This window comes from Amphibalanus amphitrite, unplaced genomic scaffold (genome assembly GCF_019059575.1).
Source record: "Amphibalanus amphitrite isolate SeventyFive unplaced genomic scaffold, NRLGWU_Aamphi_draft 000181F_arrow, whole genome shotgun sequence".
NCBI classification, from domain to species: Eukaryota; Metazoa; Arthropoda; class Thecostraca; order Balanomorpha; family Balanidae; genus Amphibalanus; species Amphibalanus amphitrite.
The window spans coordinates 778,306-795,684 of NW_024881676.1; the positions used below are offsets into that span (position 1 = coordinate 778,306).

At 51.8% G+C, this 17,379-nt stretch overlaps 1 protein-coding gene across 8 annotated transcripts; it reads right to left on the reverse strand.

Annotated features, from left to right (window-relative positions):
- Positions 1 to 64: 64 nt before the first annotated feature.
- Positions 65 to 17,021, reverse strand: LOC122384081 (solute carrier family 25 member 36-A-like). 8 transcript variants are annotated; one of them, XM_043371071.1, is made up of 10 exons: positions 16,990 to 17,021; positions 16,795 to 16,871; positions 15,068 to 15,269; positions 11,974 to 12,246; positions 10,368 to 10,546; positions 7,330 to 7,454; positions 3,907 to 4,016; positions 3,252 to 3,352; positions 918 to 1,104; positions 65 to 628 (listed from the first exon to the last, which is right to left on the reverse strand). In XM_043371071.1, exons 3-10 carry the CDS (start codon positions 15,106 to 15,108, stop codon positions 544 to 546), a joined length of 1,101 nt encoding a protein of 366 aa, XP_043227006.1. In that variant the 5' UTR covers positions 15,109 to 15,269; positions 16,795 to 16,871; positions 16,990 to 17,021; the 3' UTR covers positions 65 to 543. The 8 variants fall into 8 exon arrangements, with proteins under 8 accessions (XP_043227006.1, XP_043227007.1, XP_043227011.1 ...); XM_043371072.1 differs by having other exon boundaries at positions 16,977 to 16,999; XM_043371076.1 differs by lacking the exon at positions 16,795 to 16,871 and having other exon boundaries at positions 15,068 to 15,260.
- Positions 17,022 to 17,379: the final 358 nt, after the last annotated feature.

Sequence of the window (17,379 nt, forward strand, 5' to 3'; positions counted from 1 at the left end):
CATACGGGACCGTCAAGAAATACGTGTATCGTCCCCCAAGCTGATAAAGTACCAAAGATCTACACAAATCTAGCATTATATTCCAATATGTATTTAATCTTCTGTTACAAAAGACTCCAAAAACACGCAAAGAGCATCCGTCGTCAGGCACCCGTCCACAAACGCACGCCTCCCGCAGCCGACCGAGCCAGCAGGGCGCTTTACATAATTCCCCGCCCCCGGCAGACGGTCACCCGCCAGCAACTCATCACGACGTAACCCCACAGCTCCATTGCACGTGCACAGCTACAGACGACCGGCGGCCCGGCACCGTCCGGCGTCCGGCCGGGCCGCCCCGGTCGCAGACCCACCTCTATCACAGGACAGTGGCCACTCGGGCCAGACTAGCCAGTCGAGCTCGACGGTGGCGCCGCCAGGCGGTCGTCAGACGCAGTTAAAACGACAGAACCGCCGCTAGGAAGCGGTCTGTGCACGGAAACGCTCGCAGCGCCGCGTGGCGGCCGGCGGCTCAAGCTTGAGTTGCGCGCACTGCCGGCAGCGGCGCTACGCGTAGCTCACGCGCGAGCCGGCCTGCACGTCAGTCGGCTCGTCGTCCTCGTAGAGACTGTCCTGCTCGTCGGAGCGGTCCCTGCGACCGACACAGAGGGAGGGGTCAGTCCGAGCCGGCACCCGGTAGCACGACACATAAACGAGAGGACGACACTACGAATTATCAGATCGAAACATTATGCTGTTGGTTAGTTCAGAGCCCGGTCTCATTCCCCCGTTATCGCCGCCCCTCTCTCCTTCTCACCTCCACCTAACCTTTATTACCCTTTTGCTCCTATATAAGCATGTCTCTTTCACGTACATCCACACTCTCTCCCACGCCTTCAATTTCCATCGTCGCCCGTCCACCACCTCTCTCCCACTCTCACCTGAGCACGTAGACGACCGTCTCGTACGTGGACATCATGATGGCCGTGTTTGGGATCTGTCTGACTAGCTGCGTGCCCAGGCCGCGGTACAGGCCCCGGTAGCCCTCCTCGGCCCACACCACGCGCAGCGTCTGGAAGAAGCGGCGGTACTTGGTGCCCTCCTCGCGCAGACGAGTGCGCGCCACCTCTGCAAACGAGAGATACGCGAATCAATTCCGAGCGGGGGTAATTTCACGGGCCTTGGGCACCTCTATGGGGACGATTCGGGTCGGTTCAAAGGCTGGAGCTGGGAAGGGGTCAGGTGAAAAATGAACGTGAGACACCAACTCGGCTACGTAGTCTAAATAGAACTTCGTCCACCAGGAACCATACAGTTTTTGTTATAGACGACAGCTTGTCGAGTCCAAACTACATTTGGTCCACACACAACTCACACACGCATGACGCAACGGCAAAACCCGACGGATGATGCAACATAGGTCATCACCAACGAGAAGAAACAACGCGACTTAAAAATGCACACGAGAAATGCACGCACAATGGGTTGCCAAGTAAAACAACGTTCACTAGTTGATTAAGATATGGTCCCTGAGGCCGTGCGGCCCTGACAGAAGCGAAAACTGACGCCGCCTCGGGCTCCATTTTGGCAGTGACCTCCAAGGAGTCGACCGGGCCGTCACAGACGGTGGGCCGTTATACATCACCCCTTTCATCCCCCCCCTACATCCTGGGTGGGGAGGAGAGACGGCTGGCCACAGCGCGCGGCAAATGCGCCAAGATCGTGTCAGGTGCGGCGCCGTCGACGCACGAGTATCGACGGCGGCGAAAACAAGGATTGCAGCCAGAGTCTTGAACAACACACCATCGCAAGAATTACGAGGTTGGTCTTATTGGAGCCGGCACCAAAGCGAGTAATTTCTTTCGTGCTTCTGATTGATCCTCCATGCTCATTAGTCTATAAGGTATGATGCTTATATATTGCTCATGTTAAATTATCCAACGCTACGTTTCGAATCTGGCATCTGGTGGGGACGGCGCCCGCCGGCCGGCCAGGGCTGGCACCTCGCCCGGAGAACGACGGCGACGGTCCGGGCCGAGCCGCGGTGACCAGTCGACCCTCTCTGGGTGCCGGGAATAGAGACTCGGCCAGTAGGGAGTTCACTGACCGAAACCGTCCGTAAATGACGTTATGTTGTCAACAAATCTGTCTCAATTGTCAATACGATACAATGACGACAAGAATGCCAAAAGTTGTGAATGCTTGTGTGATGGCAGCCGTTCATTTTTTTTTTTTTTTTTACCCATATGCAGTCGATTCTAACGCAGGTCAATAGCAGATTAACACAGACCAGCAAACGAAACGCGAACTGAAATGTCACTTCCACTTGAGATGCCGCCACGTTTGCCCGTAAAATCAATGTGACGGGGCACTGATATAGCTGTAACCGATCCACATCGAGTGATCGGTTCCACCAACTGTCTATGACAGCGTGTTAGTTTGTGACGGTCAGTAATGGACAAGCCATTCAACCGTTCACAGTCAGGCAAAGGTTATCAGTGCCGCTTCATATCAAGGACTTCGACTACGGGAGACAACAGGCAAAAGTTGCCAACAGGCGACGGTCCCCGCATTGCAAGATACTGTGGTGGATATGATAGCCAGACTGTGAAAGCAAGATGTAGCTAAAACTGGGAGCAGAGTTTGATATCCCCTCACTCCATCCAATAACATAACGAGAGACGACCCAGCCAACACATTCGTCGTTTGTAAACATCCCAGTATGGAGACTTTCCATCGTCTGCGGTCGAAAAAGCCGGTGAAATTCCGTTTGTTTGTGGAGCGTCAGTCAAGGCTACCGGTCGCAGTGACTTTGAACAGCAGCTGTACGGTCGGTGTAATAGTACAGCGAGAGCGCGGGCACAACTAGACACGACTCACGGTGTGTACAAAACCGCCAAACACGAGTAAATAAACACCTCGGGAAAGCGTCGTCCTCTGGGCAAACCACCCGCTCAACGGGAATGAATCACAGAGAAACACCAGACACATGAGGCCACAGTCAGTTATAAACCACACAAGCTCTAATCGTAAAGGAGCGGTAAAAAGACACATTCATTTTTGAATTCGAATATCGTGATTTTTTCAGCAATACATGCTCGGCTAGATGTCACAATGTGCAATATAACCGTACGACGACCGTTGGAAATATATCGTATTAAAATCGTATACAAGCCATGAAACAAAATACGACACTGCAGACACTAAGCACACTTTCAGAACCTTACTCTGTGCTCATCCGACAGCCCTAACCGCAGAGTTAGAATAGCACTCACCGTGGGGATAGGCCACCGATGAGGCGACCGTTTTGGAGACGGCGCCGGCCACCATGAATTCGACAAAGTCCCAGCTGGTCTTGTTGGGATCGGCCGCGTGCCTGGGGAGCGGCGGGGGCTGCGTCAGAACGGAGAAGACGCCTCAATGGAAGCCGAAGGACACTTTACAGAACGGGGTGGGGCGAGTCGACACTGATTGACAAAATAGACTCGCTGAAAAGTGGCTGGAAATACTTGTATTTCACATTCGTTCGGCGACGACCAAGTGAGGTCCCTAATGACAGCTCTGCGTTTACATGCACCGCGCCAGTCAACAGACATTCGAGCGAGTCAGAGAAACTGAGTGCTCTATTCGTTGAGCCTTTTAACAGCCCGTACCACAGCGACCCCGTCAAGGGTCAAAACAAAGCAAGAACATGGCTCATGGCCATCAACACATCTAACCGGTGACCCATACTCACACTAACTGACACTCCTCTCGTCAATCATGAGTGTCATCATAGCGATGACGCAGCCACTACACAGCCTACCGCCTCAGCATTCCCCACTAACGCTGCCCGAAATAGCCACAGCCGCCCGTCAGCCTCACGGCCCGCGGACAGTGTGTGGCGTGACGTCACTGGTATGCCGGTGACGTCACTGGCCGCTGACGCACCTGTACGCCTGCAGTTGCCGCTTGACGTGCTCGTAGATGACAAAGTGGATCATGGTCTCCGTGATGCCGAAGTAGGAAGCCGATATGCCTTTGTAGAAACCCCGCACACCCTGTTGAACAAACATTGATGTAGCTGTGAGTTTCCGGTTGTACTTTGCTGTCATGATTGTGCCGAAACCACTTTTTTCAGTGTTCCGCCACCACACTCGTATTTAATTAATAAATTTACCATCTTACCGGTTTTCTCGCGTCTGTTTTGCTTTTTTCACTCTCACCACGATTCGGAAATCTTCGATAGTCACGCGAACTGTGTCTTTTCATATGTGACCATGCGACAGACACAGCCTTGTTTTTGTAACTAAGGACTGCTCACTGCTCAGACTTCATTATTTGAGAAGACCTTGAAGTTACCATGACTAAGACCAGTATAACGCCTTTTGGGGCGATTAACGGAGCGAGCGAGAGGGTGGGCCTTGCACGTGCGAAATTGCGAGGGGGTACCTCCAACTGACTTGTGCACGGCACCCTACTAACCGGTCTCTAGCGATGTGCCAAATTTGGGCACAATTGACCCCGCCGTTCTCGAGATCTGGAAGCGGCACCCTGCACGTGCGCACGTGCAAAATGGGTCCCAACTGACTTGTGCACGGCACCCTACTAACTGGTCCCTAACCGTGTACCAAATTTGAGCGCCATCGGTCCAGCCGTTCTCGAGATCTGGAAACGACCCCTGCACGTGCGCACGTGCAGCAGCACCCCAACCTTAACACATGCAGATGAATTATCTGATGGAGACCTAACTGTGTACCGAGTTTCAATTCAATCGGCCCAGCCGTTGTGCCGTTATTGAGGTTGCAATTTTGGGGGTTCTTAAAAAATGTCCAACTTTACCACGCGCCACGTGCGGTGGTTGGCAAGAACGCATGGTGGCCATCACACCACAGAACTTTTACGTCCAAGTGACATTCAGTAAAGAAGACCGCTTGTCAATCGGATGTCCCGTTCCTAAGATATTAGCTTTTGAAGAGCGTCCCCACGGCCGGCCGGCCGGCCGGCCGCTCATACTCAGGATTTTCCCTTAATTCAGTACCAGTATAACGCCTTTTGTGGCGACTAACGGAGCGAGCGAGAGGGTGGGCCTTGCACGTGCGAAATTGCGAGGGGGTACCTCCAACTGACTTGTGCACGGCACCTTACTAACCGGTCTCTAGCGATGTGCCAAATTTGAGCACAATCGGCCCAGCCGTTCTCGAGATCTGGAAGCGGCACCCTGCACGTGCGCACGTGCAAAATGGGTCCCAACTGACTTGTGCACGGCACCCTACTAACTGCTCCGTAACCGTGTACCAAATTTGAGCGCAATCGGTCCAGCCGTTCTCGAGATCTGGAAACGACCCCTGCACGTGCGCACGTGCAGCAGCACCCCAACTCTGGCACATGGATATGCATTGCCTAGTGGGTGCCTACCTACATGCCAACTCTCAGCGCAATCGGCCCAGTAGTTACCGAGATATTGCAACAATTACAAAAGTGACACCTCTTCGTTTTGCACGTGGCACGTGCATAAGGGGTCACCCACATGCATCGGGAATAGTGCAATACTTGGTAGAAGGAATGGAGCTACCCTACAAAAATTACCGCATGTAAATCGGTCAAGTGGTTGCTGAGATATAAGCCTCGCAAAAGCGTGACCACGGCCGCTCATACTCAGAAATTTCCGTTAATCTAAGGAAAGACTACGCTCGCTTCGCTCGCTCCGTAATGAGACTCTGCTCGCTTCGCTCGCTCCGTAAAAATATACGACGGTCAGAAATCAACACTGCACACAACCACAGCCAAATAGCAGACCACATAGCAAACATTCCGTTGAGACAGAACTGGTCCTCAAGTGACTCTGACTGAACAAGCACCGATGTTTCGAACAACCTTGAAATGCACGGTTTTCTGCGCCACAGCCAAACAATGATCAATAAGCACGTCAACCGTGGGACCCTCCACGCCAGTTCAACAGGCTCTGCACGAAGTAAACATCGGGCTTAAATAAACCAGTAAAACGCCTTTTGGGCGAAGAACGAGCGAGCGAGATAGTGAGCCCTACACGTGCGGAAGGGCGAGAGGGTGCTTCCAACGGGCTTGTGCAAAGCACCCTTCTAACCGGTCGCTAGCGGTGTGCCAAATTTGAACACAATCGGCCCAGCCGTTCCTGAGATCTGGAAGCGGCATTCTGCACGTGCGCACGTGCAAACGGGGTCCAAAATGACTTTTGCACGGCACCCTACTAACTGGTCCCCAGGGCGCCATATAGCCTCGTTGCTGGTGCGCCCTAAAACACCAAATCATCATCTAACTGGTCCCCAACCGTGTACCAAATTTGAGCGCAATCGGCCCAGCCGTTCTCGAGATCTGGAAACGCCCCCTGCACGTGCGCACGTGCAGTAGCACCCTAACCGCAACACATGGGAATGCATTGCCTGGTGGGTGCCTACCTGTATGCCAAGTTTCAGCGAAATCGCCCCAGTAATTACCGAGTCACTGAAATGGGAACAAATTTGGCACCTCTTATTGTTGTATTTTGCACGTGCACTGGGGGTGACCCACATACATCGAGAGTATCCTATTTTGGGTAGAAAGGATGCTGCTACCATACAAAAATTACCGCAAGTCAATCGCCCAAGCGGCTGCTGAGATATGAGCCTCTCAAAATCACTACTTTTGCAAAACAGCTTGAACACCCTTGACTTTGCACGTGCCACGTGCCACGACGGTCACTGAGATGTATCAAAAGTAGTCAATTACGGGGTAGAAGGGATGGGGCTACCCAACAAAAAAGACCGCAGGCCAATCGGTCCAGCGGTTGCTGAGATATAAGCCTCCCAAAAGCGTTACAGCCGGGCCGGGCCGGGCCGGGCCGCTCATACTGAGATTTTTCCGTTATATTGAAAAGACTCACTTCGCTCGCTCGTAATCACTGTGGCAAGCACCCATCTCATTATTACCCAGTGACATTCAGATCCTGTGTATGGGATATGCATTTGCATCTTAGAACTGCTTTGAAACAATCATCTGTACCGCTCGCCGACATTTTCAACAAACCTGTCAACAACTGTCGAAACTGGCAATCCTTCCGAGAAAAAAAGTCGTGTATGCCCGCCCACAACAAAAACTTGTCTTTGTTCTTTCGCCAGACCTTTCCGCTTCAAATCAGTTCCAACTTCCAATCAGATAACTTCTACCTGGGAACAAGCCTAGCCTGACAATGCCTGCACTTGTATCGTGTCAGTTTTTGTGATATTTATTCACATTCGATGACAACACAGATTATTTGCTTTAGAATATTTGCTTTTGTGGTGTCATCGAATGTGAATAAACATTACATGCCTGCACATATCAACATGTCGGTTGCGGCTAGTGCAGTGGTCTGACCTTTTCCCTGTAGACCCGGCGAATGCAGTCCATGACCCGGAGTCGCTGGCCGAATTTGTGCTGGTCCAGCTGTAGCCGCGTCTTGATGAACCAGATCGGGTTCGTTGCCGTACACGAACAAAATCCTGCAATAAATGAATCGAACTCGTAAAGAAAACCACAATGGGAAATTAGTGGCACGACACGAGGCAGCGACGGCGACACGTGAGACTAGCGGCGGTTATAGTAAGACGCCCACAAGGAGGATGAGCACACGCGACGGGAACGTACGGCCTTCAACAGCCAAAAGGTGAGGTTCGGACGCATGATGGAGCGAACGAGTGAGAAGTGCACTAGTTAACGATAGGGTATCCTATCAATTATTTAACCAAGCTAACTATTGCTGCGGCATTCTTAGGAAAGGACGCACAGGACAGCTATGAAATGCGGCCGAGATGTAGTGTCCGCACACAAACATAATCTGATCGCACATCAACAACGGTAGGGAAGGGATATTCGTGAAATGCCGCGCATTTTTTCAGCGAAAACAGACAGAGTGATGTCAGATAACACCAACTCAGAGGAGCCGCGCCCCTCGTAAACCTACACACTAGTCTTGACCGCCCCTTGCACCGTTGTCCCTTTCGCTAATATTAGTCGCACACTATCAATAATAAACGGTCGACCGACCTGCTGACAAGTGGACTGTGTTCAGGGGTGTGACAGCAGTCAAGCGCGGGCGGTGTTTGGGGCGGGACAGTCGCATTCGAGGGCCCGCCACACCCGCGGCTCGACGTCCGATGCACAGAGTGTAGGGGTCAGTCGGGTGGGTTACGACTGACGGGCCCCTCGAACACATACAGCGGCCGAGAATACAGTTTTGATATGTAAAATACGGTTAGAACACACGGATGTGAGAATTCAAGGAAACAAAACAAGCGTAAAATAAAACGAATGCAGAACAAACACAAGTGAGCAGTGACTTTGAGTAGCGATAAGTGCGCCCTATCACAAAGAGTCAGCTGGCCCGACCCCACCCCGGCCACACGTGCCGTTTCGGTGACGGCACTGCTGACAGACGGCGGACAGGCCGGAGCCGGAGCCGGAGCCGCAGCCCGCCCGCCGCGGCCCTGGGCAGTGTCTGTGGTGACCTTGGCCGTCAACTGCCGGCCGCCGGCGGGGGCGGGGCGGCAGAGGATGGGACCGGGGCAGGGGGGGGGGCGGACGAGCCCCTGCCAGCCGGTACCGCCGCGCAGTTTAGAGATACCGCCCCCTCCCCCGCTCCCCGGCCCTGTATGACCTCCAGGCGACCCAGAGGTCACGGGTGGGTGATGCACGCACACAGGTGCCGCGGCACTGCCGAGGGAGGCGGCGAACCACACGGCACTGCCGACTGGGGCCGGGCCCGACTCCTGACAGCCTAACGGGCCGAGTCCTCGAGGAGGGCTGTCTCTGCTGGGGAGGGTATGAGATACGAACACAACGTATAAAGAGTAGTGGGCAATGGACAGACACTCGCCGTCAGAATGACGAAGAACTTGCGAGTTTAAAATCTTACAGAGGTATGGTGCTTCAGCATAGACACCCTCTGACTAATCCAGAACCATACGAGAGCCGATCTTCAGAAGCCGAACACAGCCGAGTTCATTTATATATGCCTACATAAGGAAGTGTTTACAGTGATTACGCCACTTTCAAATAGCTTGACAAATTATATCGCGCTCTGAAGACATGAGCACAGCACCAACATCGTCAGAACTTTCCGAGTCATCTACGTTCGCTGGATCACTTCAAAAATGTAGCGAATAGTGTTCTACACATTGGCCTGTCGGCAAACCTTCTTGATATCAATGGAGCGGCGGTCGGTTACTCATACGGCCACATAAATCGCTCTAAAAAAGTTCGTCTCTAGTCGGCAAACATAATTAGGAGCCACAATTTCCGAGACGACGTGCAGACGCATTTTTGCCGTGCCGTGCCGGCTGTGGCAGGGCTAACGATTAGACAACTGGATGAATATCTGGTAAACAAAGCGTAGCATACTGCAGCTCCCAACTTGTGGCGGCTGATTGAGCCCAGGGATAAGGGGAACTGCAGCACAAAGAGCGAAGCTCGATTCCAGATCTGTCGCCTCCTACAGTGCTATTGGAAGGCTCCGATTAGCATGTAAGGTGTAGAGGCCTATCGAGAGTTTTAACGTAAAACCTACAAAAACATACAAAAGAACACGGTGTCAAAAGCTTGCCGGATGGATACAGCGAATTGTTTGTTTTTCTCCTGTAAAATCACTTTAGTTCAAGAGGCACTTGAAAATCTACGACAATGGCACACGTTTCCGGCACCCTATATAGTTTTTAATGAAGTGGACTTCTGAGCTCGCCTGTAGCCCAAACAATCTGTGACTGGAAGGATCAACAAAACAAGTTCCACACCACGCTTCGGCCTAGTTCTTTCCGGACATATCCAGACAAATCTGGTTATAACCAGTTCGAGCCGCCGTCCCGATAGTCGCCAGCATCCCGGCGGAACTACTGGACGAACATTTTGGCGGCGCCGGCGGCGGCGGCGTGACGGGGTAGTTTTCCATCAGCTGGTTCGGGGGTGGGGCGGCGGCGCCCCGACTCCGCCTGTCCCGCTGAAGACGGGGTCGGAGGCCGGGCCACCAGTGCCACCCCCCCCCCCCCCCCCCAGCGAAGGCCGACCGGGAGGACAGTTCATGACGTCGCAGCACGATAGCGCCGGAACGGTACGACGTAGGAAGCACGACGGTCGGAACTACCGGCCGGATGGTGGAGTCGTGACCGTGCCCGAGAGCGTGGATCAGTGTTCACAACGATAGGCAGGCATGCATTTGATTTGAGTCATCAGGGCTTCAAGGATGAACGTAAGAGTGTAAGAATGCAGAAAAAAATGTCAATACAATGATCATACAACCAACAAGGAATATTCCTTCGGCGGTGGATCCTAAATACGGAACCGATTTCGGTTCACAAAAAACGCAAACAGTCCAGAGGTGGAGAGACTGAAAAACCCTCAGACACCCCACGCCAGCCACCCACCTGCGCATACCGCTGACGCCATGTGCACAGGCGGCGACTCAGGCTTGAGCCGGCGGTTGAAGAACTTCTTGGCGTTGGAGTAGGAGCAGAAGTAGATGGCTCGTGACGGCGCCACGCCCAGCAGGTTCGGCCCGAGGCCCTTCCAGAGCGCGCACGGACCCTCATTCTCGATGATGATTCTGGAAGGAGCAATATTGTCATGGAAATGATCGCGGGGTGAAAAATGGGTGTAGGGTGGCAAGATGAAGGAGGGAAAGACGGCCGAAGCATGGGCGTTACCTTCAGAGAGGCATTGGGCCGAAGGCTCGGCTCGCAACTTGCAAGTGGTGACAAAACGTGTTGACGAAACATGATCTACATACTCCGCGACGAATTTCAACAGAACGAAAATCGTAGACACAACGAATGACTGTCATACATGCAAGATAATTGGGGATCAAAAAGATAACAAATGAACTTGGCAGGCGGCAGCATAAACCACTAACAACCAATCACGGGAGTAGCTTTACAGAAGTTGAAGGGCGAGTTGAGAATACAGACAACTCGTATAGGGAAAGAGCTGCACAACAGCATAAGCGTTTACCACACTAAATCATAATTCTCAGGAGGCGGAATAACTTCCAATGCACCTGATACGAGAGTAAGCCTGCAATCTGCACATCACTCCACAAATCACAAACCACTTGAACCAAAAACAACTGATAACGTATCGCAGCACCCGGCGGGGCCTCTGAACTACCGCACCAGCCGGTCTGTGCCCCTCCCCACATCCCCCACTCATTGACGGTCGCCCTGGAGTGTCGCCCCTCCCCTTCCCTCCCCGTCTCATCACAGCACCGGTCGCCCTGGAGTGCCACCCCTCCCCTCCCCTCCCCCACTGCGGCCGTCACCGGTGTCACCGGCGGCAGACGCCAGACGGCCTCGCCAGGTAGGGGTCCGCGGGTCGCGCCGGGCGGTCACCTGACCGGGGTTTTCACCGCCCACCATACGGACCGGTCAGCCACGGTACCTACTGGTGACAGACCCACTCGGCACTCGGTCGGCACGTGGTTACATGTGACATTTCTCGGAAACTTCCACGAGAGCTCGATTTGCATACAATCTGCAGCCCCCGAGAACGTGATATTCGGCCTTCTATCATTTACCACCATTGCTACAGGTTATCAAAAGTTGCTGATGTGGGTAAAAGGGTTTGGAGGTGACCGACTTCACTGAACGCACTGAAATACATTTTACACACAATCGTAGCGACTGATGCGTTGTGAAAAAAAAAGAAAAAAAGAAAACAAGAAAACAAACGAACACAATCGTAGCACTGTCGGAAAATGGCGTACGTCCTACTCCCAGCTTACCGGATACCGTGCATGCAGTGCCTGTTTTGCGGTACCGGCGTTAGTGAAGGAACCGCGCAACTGTCGCCGTTTCGTTCGGCGTCACAGCTAAGTTGTGTATGCTGAACATAATGACCATAGCAGTAAACATTGCATCATACTGCTTTATTAAGCTGGAGATGGCTAGCGGTAGCACTGTTACATAATCCCGATATCTCTGCCGTGTCACTCGGTCCGCCGCTGATCGCTCTCATTTCGCAGTCGGCGTCACTGACCTGATGCAGCGGATGAGGCCGACGGAGCCGCGCGCGGGACCGCCGCCGCCGCCGCCGCCGGCCGCGGGCGGCAGGGTCACGTGCTCGTGGCCGGCGCCGGCGGGCTGCAGCGGCCAGCGCCGGCCGCCGGCCACGCTGCGGCACGTGACAGCGCCGGGCGTCTCGGCGGCCAGCGGCGGCACGCGCAGCTCGAACCCGCTGTGAGAGGACTGCAGCCGAGTCTTGACAACCTCCAGGGGACACGTGACGATGGCGCCCACCGTGCCGCCCATCCTGGCGGCGACAGACCGCGGCGGTCAGCGCCACCGACCCCCGGCAGTGGGCGGGAGACGTACCGGTTATTGGGGATCATAGGCAGGAGAAGACTCAAGACAGACATGACAGCATTCAGTGGCACAAGAAGGGGCGATGAATCAGAAAAGCTAACAATGAATATCCTCAAACTTAGGAAATCAGGACATAATGTTACACAAAATGGACTGTATAATATGGTAACTTTTTAACAAAAGAGAAATGCTGACAAAAGTGTAACAAACACATGCAAAAAGGGTAGAAGACCATGGATTTATCATCTTATCATTGGTATTTGAAGATTGCATTAAACACCATACAACATTTATTTTGCCAACTGCCAAGTCAAGTTTACCTTACCTTACCTTACCTTGAAGGTCATCGGGATAGAAAAGGCCACTTGGCCTATAGGTCCCGTTCTCACCGAGTTACTTGCAGAGACATTCAGGACTCGTAAGGTTGTGGCATGACATACATTAGGTGGGTCCAGTGATGGTCGAGTCGTGCCTTGAATGTCGAGAGTGTTTCGGCTGATACGACCTCAGCAGGTAGAGCGTTCCAGTCGTTGATGATGCGGACGCTAAAGCTGCTTCGTCGGGCGAGAGTCACAGCTCGGGGTTTGAGCAGCTTCCATCCGTGTCCTCTCGTCAGCTCGGTCTCGTTCTTGGTGAAGAAGGTCGTTGCCGGCACATCGATTCCACCGTGGAACAGCTGGTAGACCGTCAGCATGTCTCCCCTGCGGCGGCGGTAGAACAACGACGGCAGTCGGAGACGCTCCAGACGCTCGGGGTAGGGAAGGTGCTTGATGGATTCCACCATACGCGTGGCGCGTCTCTGGACCTTTTCTAAGCGTTTCTGGTCTCCTTTGCTGAACGGTCCCCAGACGGCGTTCCCAAACTCCAGAAAGGGGCGGACGAGAGCCTTGTAGAGCAAGGGTAGGGTCGTCTCATCGATGTGAGCGAAGGATCGCTTGATGACCGCGAGCAGCTGTGAGGCTTTTGAAACGGCCGCGGCCGTTTGCGTGTGAAACTTCAGCTCAGAGTCGATTATGATCCCCAGATCCCTTTCTTCGTCTACCACAGCGATGGGCGTCCCGTTCAGCCTATATTCGTGTGCAGGGTTTCTTGAGCCCATGTGCATCACCTTACACTTTCCTGCGTTGAACGGCAGCAGCCACCTTGAGGACCATCGTGCCAGAGCGTCCAGATCACCCTGCAGGCCAGCACCACGATCGGATGGATTTGTCAGTGGCTTGTATAGCTTCGTGTCATCCGCGAACATCTTCATATTGCTTGAGACCTCTAGTGGCATGTCGTTGACGTATATTGTGAACAGCGTCGGCCCCAATACTGAACCTTGGGGGATACCGCTGGAGACAGGTGCCCACTCCGAGTTGCAGCCCTGAATCAGCACCCGTTGACGACGGCCAACTAGGAAGGTCTGTATCCAGGTGAGAAGTTTACCTCCGACACCATACGACCTCAGCTTCTCGAGAAGACGTTTGTGCGGCACCGAGTCAAATGCTTTGGCGAAATCTAGGTAGACCACATCCACCGGGGTTCGGCCTTCCAAGGCAGCGGTCCAGTCTTCCAGTACCTCAAGCAATTGGGAGCTACACGAACGCTTTGCCAGGAAACCATGCTGAGCTCTGTGAAGCAGGCCGTTTGCTGACATATGGTGCAGGAGCTCATCCCTGATGACAGATTCGAGGACCTTACAACAGACGGATGTCAGGCTCACCGGTCTGTAGCTGGATGGTAGGCGGCGATCTCCTTTCTTGAATATCGGAGTCACGTTGCCGATCTTCCACTCTGGGGGGACATCCCCGGAGTCCAGCGATTTCCTGAAGATCCAGCTCAGTGGGTGGGAGAGGACGGCTGCATTCTCCTTTAGTACGCGAGGGTGAAGGCCATCGGGTCCTGGCGAGCTGTGTGCCCGCAGCGCTGCCAGCTTAGTGTGTACCCGTAGCGGGGAGATTTCGACGTCCTCCAGAAGCGGTCCGTGATGGGGGCGCTCCAGGACAGGGATGGTGTCTGACGCTTCTTCGACGAAGACGCTACTGAAGTATCTGTTCATGGCGTTAGCTTTTGCCTTATCAGAAGACACCGTTTCTCCATTCTCGTCTTCTAGGTCGCCGATGCCATTTTTGGTCTTGAGGCGTGAATTTGCATACCGCCAGAAGCACTTCGGGTTATCTTTGATTGACAGTACCAGCTTTTGCTCATGTTGTCTCCGGAGGGCTCTGGTCACGTTCCTCAGGTCGTTTCGACACCTGACGTACCTGGCGTGATCAAGTTCATCGTGGCTTCGGCAGTAAGTGCTCCACAATAGCCTTTTCCTTTTCCTTAGTTGGAGGGCTTGGCGGTTCATATATATGTTATGGTCAGAGGCCTTCTTTCTGATGCTGGAGCATGACTCAATGGCTGCACAGATTGACGAGCTAAAGAAGGTGTGAGCTTCTTGAGTACTCATGTTCCTCATCACCGCCCAGTTGCACGATTCAAGCACATTAGTCAATGAACGATAGTTGGTGCGAGAATACATGCGTGGCAGCGAGGATGGCGCAGGTGCGTAGCACATCAATGTGAAGGTGACCAGCAGTTTACAGTTGGACAATGAGCTACAGGGTTATCAGTCACTTTAAGGTTAAAAAAGAATTCCTCTAGGTGAAAATACCATTGAATTATTATTAATACCAACAGTCATCCCCACCAAATACTGCAGCTCATCCTAGGTGCATCATAGGGTTGGCCAGTTGTGGATAATGTATGGTGTGACTCAAACAAATGAAGTAAAGACTTACCCGCCAGCAAACAAGTGTACAAATGTATCCCGGCTTGCCATGCTGAGTACTGTTACGGTAATGGTTTCACTTGCAAAAAGTTTCCTCAGAAATTGAAAAGTCTGTTCCTGGTCAGTTTCTTTTCAAGCTGACTTATACTGAGACCAGCATACTGACCAAATAGGCCTCCTTCAGGTCAGAGCTCAAGCTTGAGCTGGAAGATCAGTAGGCGGAACTATGGTCATGAGTACCCAAATATAGGAACGTTCCCATTTTTGGGAACGGAGTTCCCAAATATGGGAACGGGCGTTCCCATTTATGAGAACGGAAGGCAATTTTTCGGCCGTTCGCCCACTAAAACTCAAAAGTGCATCACGTCTCAAAAAAGTGCACGCTGATTTAAGTATCTACTAAATTTCCATAAAGTTATCTTTAATCTGACCGTGGAACAAGGAAATTGACCGTGGAATGATATTTTTAATGATTTTTTAAAAATGACAGAATGGTGGAAATATGGGTTATACGACATTTAACATGCAATTTTAAGGAAAATGAAGCATTTTTTACATTTTGAGGTCAAGTATAATAATTTTCGCCTGGTTATGAAGTTTCATTCTAGCGACACCAGATGCTGACATATGCAAGCGAACACGCGGACAGTCCCGAGGTAATATTGTTGACTTTTGGTGTCGGGGCGATCGACCGCGTGGAACGTCAGTGATTTTACCGAACTACTGTTGTAAACTCAGTTTCAGTGGTTTAAAATCATTCAGCTGTATTTTATCAGCCCTGAAAGACATATTTTATTTGGATGCTAGCTGTTTAGCGTTGTTTTATAAGCAGCGTCATGAGCGTGGTTTTTGTCTTCGGCGTTTCTAAGCATGATCGTTTGGTGGGAATTTCTCTGATATAGGTCGCTCTGTGTGGCTTATTTATAATTTTTATGCTGATTTCGATCATTCCTCGTGCCCATCCTACCAGGCCTTTTGCCACTTACACTCATTAAGAAAGGAAAAAACTAGATTTTCATTGGGACTAGGTGTTTTGAGGGTGTAACATATTCAGCGTTCCCATTTTTGGATACTTCTTGTGCTCTTCAACTCTCGGTGATTAGCAGACAGGTGCTTGACATGTCTCCACCCTCGGCGCGGACGGTGGATATAGGTATGGAAGACCTTGTTGAACATTGCTGAGCGTTGTGGATTACGTAATCCTGCAGAGGGGGGCGTGCCCGCTGCGAGATCGACGGGAATAAAAGCGCAGAAGACCGGGCGAAACATGCAACGGTCTTGCCGGAAAGGTCATCTGATGATTGTTGCGTTAATAATAATTTGCGGCGTTGGACGTGATGCTTGTTAATGAAAAGAGCCCCTGAAAGGCGTCGGTGAAATCGTTCCCAATTTTGGGTACGCCGTTCCCATAATAAGGAACGCTTGCAGCGCCAGTGTACGAGAGCGTTCCCAAATTTGGGCTCGCGGCCCGGGTGATGGACTGCTTTAGAAATAGGGGAACGATTTGTAACTACGATGGGCCTTACAATATCAAACTCTTTCCCAACAATATTGAGACAACTATCAGGCGGTTCACGATCGTTTTATATTTTTTGGACGTCATTTAACGGTTCTTTTTTTTGTTTTAAATAATGCCTACATGGCGTTCCCATATTTGGGTCTATCGTTCCCAAACATGGGAACGAAAATGCGTTCCCGAAAATGGGTACGCTTGACCATAGTTCCGCCTACTGAGATTTAGATTGAGATTTGAGATGAAACAGTGCTCCTTCAGAGCTGGATAGACCGTGAAAAATCCTTCAAAAATGAAAACACTGGAAATATACACAAATCACAAGCTCAGTTACAAAATTATCACACCCACTTGCAACAATTCTCCCATCCCACTGCCCACACAAAACTGAAAACGCTTCATTCACTTCAATCACCGACCCCCAAGGCCATCTTCTTCTTCTTTGTGGGTTAGGGCGCGCAGCCGTCCCCAAGGCCATGCGTATTTTGATGTGTTAATACATTTCTGGCGCTATTGTGACAAAAGAAAACATTGCAATATTCTCTTCTTTCTTTTTTTGTATCCATAAATGACGTCATAGAACTTAAAAACGATTCCCTTTCTGGATCAAAACTTCATAACAGACATCTATCTCACAAATCCAATCATTATGAAAAAAGCGTTGCAAAAATCGATCATTTTCTGACAGCAAATGGCAAAGCATGACTAATGGAAGCTTGACTGGCTGCAGCAGCAGCCTGCATTTGAAAGAATGATTTATGTTTGCTTGTTAGGCTTTCTTTTGGTTTGGACACTCAACTTGTGGTTAT